Here is a 9,530-nt window from a genome sequence, read left to right as displayed (position 1 = left end):
GAAAATGGCTGAATACATTTTTTTTTTCCTGATTGCAAAATTAATGCTCATTTTAGAAATTGGGCCACATCAAAGGATATACGCAAGAAAGCAAATATCCGTAATCCCAACACCCAAAGATAACCACTGTTGACATTTCGACTCTCTCTTATTTTCTGCCTGTGCACATACATAAATACATTTATTACAAAATGTTATCATCCTGTACATTCTGCTTCTATTATAGATACCTTTCCACAGCATTAATAGTAGCTATACATTATTGTGTTTAATAGAAACATAGTGTTCCATTTTACAGATCTACTATAATTTGTAAAAAAAGTTTTTTGACGGGTATTGAAATACTACCAAATTTTATTATTATAAACAACTCCGAGATAAACTTCATCCTCCCTCTTCCTCCCTGTTCCTACTTCTTTCCTTTTTTCCTTCCCTCATGTAAGTGGGATTGCAGGGTCAGAGGGTTTGCATTGTTTAGTGAGTCTGATACGTATTCACCCAACAGGACTGTATATAGACAGTTACAAGTCATGGAACATTTATTATCTGCCGGATACTATACTAAGCACTTTAATTTACGCAACGATCCTCATACCAACCCTATGAGCTGGCTCCTGCTTTTAGTCTCATTTTACAGAGGAGAAGACTGAGGCACAGAGTGGGTATCTAGCTTCCCAATGCACACAGCTGGCCAGGGACAGAGCTGGGATTTGCACCGAGGTGATTTGGTTCTAGAGCCTGTGATCTTACCCCATTTCATCATCACATAGCTCCATGAGGCAAGTATCCCCATTTAAAAAAAAAAATTTTATTTATCTGGTTGGTTGCACCGGGTCTTAGTTGCGGCATGTGGGATCTAGTTTCCTGACCAGGGATCGAACTTGGGCCCCCTCATTGGGAGCGCGGAGTCTTATTCACTGTGCCACCAGGGAAGTCCCAAGTATCCCCATTTTTATGGATAAGGATATTTTGATGCATGTTAAGAAACGTGTCCAAGGTCAAAAACTGTTAAAGGAAAGCCGATGTTTGACTCATGGTCTGTCTGCCCCCAAAGCAGGGGTTTCTCGGTCCCTCGTGAGGATTTCTGAGTTCATTCAGGAGAGTGTCCTCAGCTGGGGTCTCACCTGCTCACTCTCCAAGGTTCCTCTCTGGCTTCCACCAGAGGCTGGCAACCAGGGCTGGGGGGTCTGCAGCCCCAGGACACACCCCTGTCAAGGCCTGCCGTTACCTGACTGTCTGCCTGGACCCAGTGACACACTGACATTCCCTCCCCTCTCCTCTCATCCTAGATCACTGTTGGGGTCCAGAACTCTCTCAATTGGGCACAGTTTTGGTTGCGTGTACCAGACAACTCCATTTGAACTGGGCTTAACAACAAAGACAATTTACTGGCTCATGTAACTGAAAAGTACACAGAGAAGAAGACCTCTGGGTACGGTATGTTCAGGGCCCTGGCTCAGTTTTTCTGTGATTCTCTCTGTTCTGTCCTCCTCCAAGTGTTAGTTTTTGTCTCTGGGCTGGTTTGCCATTTATGGTAGCAAAATGATTTGCAGCAGCAACAAGACTACATACTTGCTTTTCCACAGTCATTAAACAACCATCCTGAACTTGGCTCTGAGTGGGATCATCTTAGGTCACATACTTGCCCTTGAACCTGTCACTATGGCAACGGGGACCATCACCGGGGAGAGGGGTGAACCTTCTCCTCCTCCCTTGCCTCTACTTTGGTCCCCAGGTCCAAGTGGATTCTTCTGCAGGGATGAGAAGAGATGCTGATGCTGGCATCAAAGCTGACAAAGGGACAAAATAGATATCCTTACAGCTATATTGTGCTGTTCACATGGTCTTGCATACAAGCTGCCATTTCTAAAAGAGAATGGCAAGAACAGGCCCCTGCATTTTGTCAGAGGACTGGCATTTGGGCTGCACATGTCACAACAATCTTTGTGGCACTGGATGTTCTGCACAGAATGGAAAAATGCTCTCCCATTAGGAACATTATAGATCCATTTAAGAGGGAGCCGTTATAAGTGGAAAGTGACGTATGGAAGATACGTTGGGTGGGCGAACTTGCCGGAACATTTTCAAGTGGGTAAAATTTTATTCCAAGCACATCTGTATGTGCCTTTCCCCCTCCTTTAGTGAAATGCTCTTTCCCACCATGAAGGGAAAGATTCTTTTCAACTCTTGTCCTCCAGATCGTCTTCCCACTGGAGACCTAAGTTACCACCATTGCCACCCCCATGCTCATCCAGAGGGGCTGCTTCCCTTTTACTCCTTGGGTTTGAGGGAGTACCAGACCCTTCCCTAGGACCCCAGTGATTAGTTGAAATAGACTGGAATGCTGAACCAACTTGAGTGAGGGCCTGGGAAAGCAGAAGGGAATTATACACAAAGAGGAGTTTAAAACCAGGTATTAGATCAGGCTGCTGTCTCCCTGGTCTCTCTCAATGGGTCTCTTCCTTGCAAAGACTTCCCTGTCCAGTGACTGCTGCCCCCTCGTGGCAAATACTCTCTCAGCTTGCACTTGAGTGGGTATAGGCTTTGGCAGTACACAACTTGGGCAGTCTGTTTTCTCTTGTGTTCCCTATCTTCTGCTCCAGGAGCTACCTTTTCCCTAGATGATTAATAGGAGTAATGTCTGCTCCCTCGAGGGACTACCCCATCTTCAAGTTCTTTCTAGTTTAGGCATCAGATCACAATTGGTCAACACCTGTAAAAGCAAAGCATGGGTAACCCCAGGGCAATTGTCTCCTTACACTTCCTGCTATTACTTATAAAGGATAAGAGAACCCAGGAGGAGAGCATGACTTAGTTTAAGAAATATGCTTGCCCGTGGCAGAATTGTAGGTACCAGTGCCATGATAAATTCGGCATTGGTGGTAGGGGCCGGATTTACGCTTGCATAGGTTAGCACCAACTCTAAAGAGTAGAGGATGGTTTGGAAAGGGCAGGCAGACTAGCTCGGCTGTATGGAAGTGCAGCTTTCAGGCGCACCTTATATAGACTGTGTGGCTTCAAGTGATAGACACCCTGAATCATGGTGGGGATCCACGATGCATGAATCAAAGGAGACATGACTAATGTCGTTTATTCTACAACCATTGAGTGAGCACTCACTCTGTTTCCTGGCAGAAAATTGGAGAGGGTCTCTGGCAGCCCACGGTCTAGTGGGACAGGCTGACTTGTAAACACATCATTACAGAACGATAGGGTTCATGTTATAATGGAGAAGTGACTAAAGTACCAGAGGTAAAGCTAAGGGACAGACATTAGCTGCTGTGAGCAGCTGAGGCAGGTTCCCAGAGATGCCATCCATCATTACTGAAAGTGGGAAGAATGACATGACCCCCACTCCTCCATTCACCGACTGCCGCAGCTCCGATGGTCTCCCTGTGGTCCAGCCAGATTCCAGGAGTGGCCCCCAGCCTCAGGGCCATTCTAATCAACAGTCGTGAGTTGGCAGTGGTTGTACCAAGGAGCGACTGGCAGTGGAGGGGGTTTAGTTCTCCCTCCAAAGCTCCACCAACAAAGATTTTGCTTCAGCAAATGTTTCACAATTTTAAAAGATATTTGAAAACTGTTTAGGGTGTGATTTCATGGGCCAACAAGCTTTCTCCACCAAAGCTTCCCAAAGAAGTCTGGAGTTTAAGTAATAATTGTGTGCTTGCTGTCCAAACACAGGTCAAGTGCAATCTTCTACCTCCTTCCCACTGGGTTGCCCCCTAGTCCCCCCTAGTGGAGGACTCCTACAAGGCCCTCCTACTTTGAATTCATTCTGAAGTCTCTACCATGCAAAGTCAAGTCTTTTGCCCTTTATTCATGTCAGGCAAGGTGGAAGCTTGCCTGGAAATAAATGGAAGTAAATGCAAGAAAAGGAAGACAGTAAAACTAGTCATTTACAGAGTGGAGAATTCAGATAATGGACCCTGAACTCCATCTTCATGCCTGGTTCCCCTGCTTGGACGTGTGGACCCTGGGAGTCTCTGATGCCCTGTGATCGCTTGACTTAACCTGTTCTCCAAATATAGACATGGGCAGGGCTCAGGGAGGAGCTGGGCTGTGACGTGCCTTCCCTATCTCATTTTATTAATCAAGTTCTCTCTCAGTGTTAAGTCACTCTGGTCTCTGAATTCCAGGCTCTTACGGTTGGACACACATGGCCAGTGACTCAGGTAGGAAGCCACCTCTGTTTGCCAGGCCTTTCTTTGGGGCAGGGTGACTTGGTTTGACTGTATTTTAGAAAATGCATCCATTTTTCTGGGACCTGTGACTTCTGCTCAGTTGACTCCCTGCCTCCTCCCTTGCGACCGTGTATTCAACCCTGTCCTTATACATGGTGACAAGGAGGCCACAGCCTTCTCATCTCCTCCTTTCATACCTCTCCCTTTTACAGGCAAGAGGATGACTTTCCCCAACCTGATGTTTATTGCTTTGCCCTAAGACTTTGTCTTCTGTGAAAATGCAGTCCTGGCAGGGATATTAAAATGTGTGAATCGAAATGAACTCATAGAACTTCAGGCTTGGAAGCATCTCAGGGGTTATTTACTCTGCCTCCCTCAATTTGGATGAGAAAATGGAAATCTGTAGAGGTAAAAGGACCCAATCAAGGTCATGTAACTCATTAATGACAAAATCAGGATAGAGTGAGGACTGGATACCAGATATCCTTATTTCCAGTCTTGGTAACTTTTCATAGGTTTTCAGATTGTTCTCGGAAGAGCCCTGGGGGTTTTGTGGGAACCTCCATAGTGGCTGTCTGGATGGAGAGAGCGGCACACCCTCCCTCCCCAGTAGATGAGTTTTTATCTGTTTTACATACTGGGCTGCTGGTAAGATTTTGCTTCAGCAAATGTTTCACAATTTTAAAAGATATTTGAAAACTGTTGAACGATTCTGTGGATGTTTAGGGGGTGATTTCATGGACCAAGATGGGGGCTTCTCTGAAATGCTTACACTTCCTTTAGACAGAGGACCCAAACATTTATTGCTCCCTTAGAGAAAAGGCTTAAAATACACTCGTTTTTTTGGCTGCGCCGCACGACATGTGGGATCTTAGTTCCCCAACCAGGGATTGAAGTATGGAGTCTTAACCACTGGACCGCCAGGAAAGTCCCTTAAAATACACTTTAATGCAATCCATTGCTATCATTTTCTTCCCTCAGTAGATTTTAAGAAGGTTAAACAAGAATCAGGGAGGGAATTCCCTGGCAGTCCTGTGGTCAGGACTCAGCGCTTTCACTGTTGGGGTCTGGGTTCGATCCCTGGTCAGGGAACTGGGATCTCATAGGCTGCACGGCACGGAGGGGAGATAACATAGAAAGGGACATCTGAGCAGATGAAGACATCTGAGGAAGGTTTTCCTCCTTCCATTTTGCCTGATTCTGGCCCTCCCATGAATGTATAGGACCAAGCTGGTCCTCCCATCTGAATGCACAGACATGGCTGAGGATGGAGAAAGCCAAAGAGAGCACAGAGGCAGTATTATAGGTAGAGTTGATGCCGTTGTAGGGCCGACCAACAGCAGAGGTTTTTCCCTGTAGTCTGTCTTATCCCACACTCAAGCCTCAGAGTTATGGAAAGTTGACAACACGTTGAAGCTGATCTCTAAAGCAGACCGAGATAGAGATGAAAGAAGGGATCTCCAGCTACCAAACTAGAAGAGAAGCAGAAGATATCCCAGTAACCATTATCACGTCCTTTTTAATTAATTACTTACTTACTTAATTTATTGGCTGCATTGGGTCTTCATTGCTGCGCGGGCTTTCTCTAGTTGTGGCTAGCTGGGGCTACTCTTTGTTGTGGTGTGCAAGCTTCTCATTGCGGTGGCTTCTCTTGTTGCAGAGCTCAGGCTCTAGATGTGTGGGCTTCAGTAGCTGTGGCATGTGGGATCAGTAGTTGTGGCATACGGGCTCTAGAGCGCAGACTCAGTAGCTGTGGGGTGTGGGCTTATTTGCTCTGCAGCATGTGGGATCTACCTGGACCAGGGCTCAAGCTCGTGTCCCCTGCATTGGCTGGCGGATTCTTATCCACTGCACCACCAGGGAAGTCCCATTATCACATCCTTGATGAGAGTGACTTGAATCTGAGTTACTAAATCACCTTTCCTTCCTTCTAATCTTTCAACCAGATCAAACCATGACTATCATCCTGAAAGATTTATTTAATTACACCGATTTGTGGCAGTTGTTTGAGGATGAGTTTGCAAATTTCACCGGCACGCCACCCACAGAAGAACATTATTATAGTCCCTGTAAGATGGACACTGAGACACTCAACAAGTATGCTGTGGTCATCATCTATGCCCTGGTCTTCCTGCTGAGCCTCCTGGGAAACTCCCTGGTGATGCTGGTCATCTTATACAGCCGGGTGGGCCGCTCTGTCACCGATGTCTACCTGCTGAACCTGGCCATGGCTGACCTGCTCTTCGCCCTGACCTTGCCTATCTGGGCCACCTCCAAGGCAAAGGGCTGGATCTTTGGCACACCCCTGTGCAAGGTGGTCTCACTCCTGAAGGAAGTCAACTTCTACAGTGGTATTCTACTGCTGGCCTGCATCAGCGTGGACCGCTACCTGGCCATTGTCCATGCCACACGCACGCTGACCCACAAACGGCACTGGGTCAAGTTCATATGTTTAGGCATCTGGGTCCTGTCCTTGATCCTGGCCCTGCCCATCTTCGTCTTCCGTGAGGCTTATCAACCACCCTATTCCAGCCCAGTCTGCTACGAGGACATGGGTGCCAATACGACGAAATGGCGGATGGTGATGCGGGTCCTGCCCCAGACCTTTGGCTTCCTCCTGCCCCTGCTGGTCATGCTGCTCTGCTACGGACTCACCCTGCGCACGCTCTTTGCGGCCCACATGGGGCAGAAGCACCGGGCCATGCGGGTCATCTTTGCTGTCGTGCTCGTCTTCCTGCTCTGCTGGCTGCCCTACAACCTGGTCCTGGTTGCAGACACCCTCATGAGGGTCCGGGTGATCGCAGAGACCTGTGAGCGCCGCAATGACATTGGCCGGGCCCTGGATGCCACCGAGATCCTGGGCTTCCTCCACAGCTGCCTCAATCCTCTCATCTACGTCTTCATTGGCCAGAAGTTTCGCCACGGACTCCTCAGAATCATGGCCATCCATGGCCTGGTCAGCAAGGAGTTCTTGGTCAAGGACGGCAGGCCTTCCTTTGTTGGCTCTTCTTCGGGGAACACTTCTACTACCCTCTGAGACCGCGCGCAGGGCTCCCCCCTTCCCTTCAGCATCCGCCCCAAGCCGCATGTCCTCTGGCTGCTCACAGCCTTGTGTCAAGGCAGCCCCCCATTGTGGTTACAGGAAGTTGCTGAGGCCACATCCTTACTAGGCCCCCAGCTATGGATTCGAAAGCCCTGGCCCCCATCTCTTACCGTAATTACCATGTCAACTGCTAGAGCTCAGTCCATCCTACCACTGAGACCACGGCACTCTGTCTTCTGGCAGACATTCTTTGAAGATATTCTTTTAAGTGATTACAAAAATTTCCCACCATTGGGAGGCATTAGTGTCAAACACCATTGGTTGCTTCCCCAACTCTCCCTTTCCTTGCCTGCTAACGAAGTCCACCTCCCTTGAGAGAGGCTGAAAATGACAGATACTCACTTTCTAAGACTCCCTTAAACTAGGAGTGGCCATATCATTTGGTTCTGATTAGTAAGACTCAAAGGCAATAGTGTGCTGGTAAACCACTTTCCTGGGAGAAAGTCTTAATGTTCTGTGGTGTAAATAAATGCTCTTACCATGGCCGATTTCAAGGGTGGTGGTGTTTAGCAACAAGCTCACAAAATCTAGATAATGTAATAATCTGCTTTCACAAACTGGCTTCAGTGCACTGTTGCTTAAGAGGAAGTCTACTGTGACCAGGGGACTCCTGGGATATATTCCTGATTTAAAAGACACACACACACATACATATCCTTGGTTCTTGCCTTTGAATACGGTTATAGGATATGATGTGTAGAGCTGAGCCAGTCACTTTATGACAATGAGGCAAAAAGTGTGCCCAACACACTTAGGCTGGTGGAGCCAAAGGATAAAAAGGACCTGAGAATAAAGAGCCCAGAATAAACCATAAATGGTCAAATGACTTTATTTATTTATTTAAAAATTTGTTTGGCTGCGTTTGGTCTTCGTTGCTGCGCGTGGGCTTTTCTTTATTTGCGGCGAGCGGGGACTACTCTTCATTGTGGTGCGCGGGCTTCTCACTGCAGTGGCTTCACTCGTTGTGGAGCATGGGCTCTAGGCGCTCGGGTTTCAGTAGTTGTGGCACATGGGCTCGGTAGTTGTGACTCACGGACTCTAGAGTGCAGGCTCAGTAGTTGTGGTGCACAGGCTTAGTTGCTCCGTGGCATGTGGGATCTTCCTGGACCAGGGATCGAACCCGTGTCCCCTGCGCTGGGCAGGCGGATTCTTAACCACTGTGCCACCAGAGAAGTCCCTGGTCATATAACTTTAAACAAGGGTGCCAAGACTATTCAATGGGGGCTTCCCTGGTCAGGAATGTCAGGAATAAGGAGAGATCCAGAAATAGACTGAGTCTGGGGACTGGGTGAGTGAGATTCAGGGAGGTTGGGATGGGGTGAGTGAGATTCAGGGAGGTTGGAGTTGGGGTTGGGAGCAGGTATGGAGTAGGGCTTAGGAATGGGATGAAAGTGGGGGTGTGGGAGGGGTGTTAGAAATGAAGTGAATGTCAGGGATGGGTAAGTGGCTACAGTAGTGGCCACTACTATTTAGTCTGGTTAGTGGCTGCAGCGAAAGACATCACCAGTAGGGTCACCATCTTCTCTGGAGTATTGTCTAAGGTGCTCTTCCAGGGGCCAGGATGGAGACACCTTTGCCTGTCCAGCTTGAGACTCTACAAGTAGGTTGGCAAGGAAGGAGTTAAGGGCTCAAGCCCTAAGAGATACATCTGATTCAGGAGAGAAGACAGAAGAATGTAGAAAGTATCCAGGGAGGAAGGCTGGGAACTGGGCCTGGAAACCTCCCTTTCCTCTCCCTCCTTCCCTTAATCCCCTCTCCATCTCTTCTACTGTGTGACTCAGTGCTCACCTTCCTTCATCCTCTGCTGCCCTAAAGACAACTCCATCAGGGGCTTCAGTAAGTAAATAAGGATCCGTATCGGGCCTGGGAAAATACAAATGACTAATACACATCTGAAAAGATGCTTGGCCTCACTAGTAACCTGTGAAGTGGGAATCAAACAGCAATAAATAACTTGGAAGTGTTTTAAACAGGTCAGGGATGTAGTCAGAACTCTCTTCAAACAAATGCAACATTGTTCAGTTAGATTTTTTAATGCAGTGTGTAATTCTCTGGGTATAGCTCAATGATTTGGATTTCAGATCTGTAAGAATGCCAAGATGTTGGTACTGAAGTAACACAGTATATGAAAATATCAGAAACTGGTGTTCCGATCACTAGATAGGGTAAGGATTAGACATCTGGTCAAGGTTAGGGAGATGGTTCACCTTGGGAAGGAGCTCCATGTCCAGGACGGGGCTGGG

At 47.7% G+C, this 9,530-nt stretch overlaps 1 protein-coding gene across 1 annotated transcript; it reads left to right on the top strand.

The window, feature by feature from the left end:
• Positions 1-4,134: 4,134 nt before the first annotated feature.
• Positions 4,135-8,076, top strand: LOC118898133 (C-X-C chemokine receptor type 2). The gene is made up of 2 exons (XM_036858110.1): positions 4,135-4,175; positions 6,131-8,076. Exons 1-2 carry the CDS (start codon positions 4,160-4,162, stop codon positions 7,219-7,221), a joined length of 1,107 nt encoding a protein of 368 aa, XP_036714005.1. The 5' UTR covers positions 4,135-4,159; the 3' UTR covers positions 7,222-8,076.
• Positions 8,077-9,530: the final 1,454 nt, after the last annotated feature.

This window comes from Balaenoptera musculus, chromosome 7, assembly GCF_009873245.2.
Source record: "Balaenoptera musculus isolate JJ_BM4_2016_0621 chromosome 7, mBalMus1.pri.v3, whole genome shotgun sequence".
Lineage (NCBI taxonomy): Eukaryota > Metazoa > Chordata > Mammalia > Artiodactyla > Balaenopteridae > Balaenoptera > Balaenoptera musculus.
The sequence above is the reverse complement of the archived record's forward strand: the minus strand, read 5'-3'. Positions and strand labels throughout refer to the sequence as shown.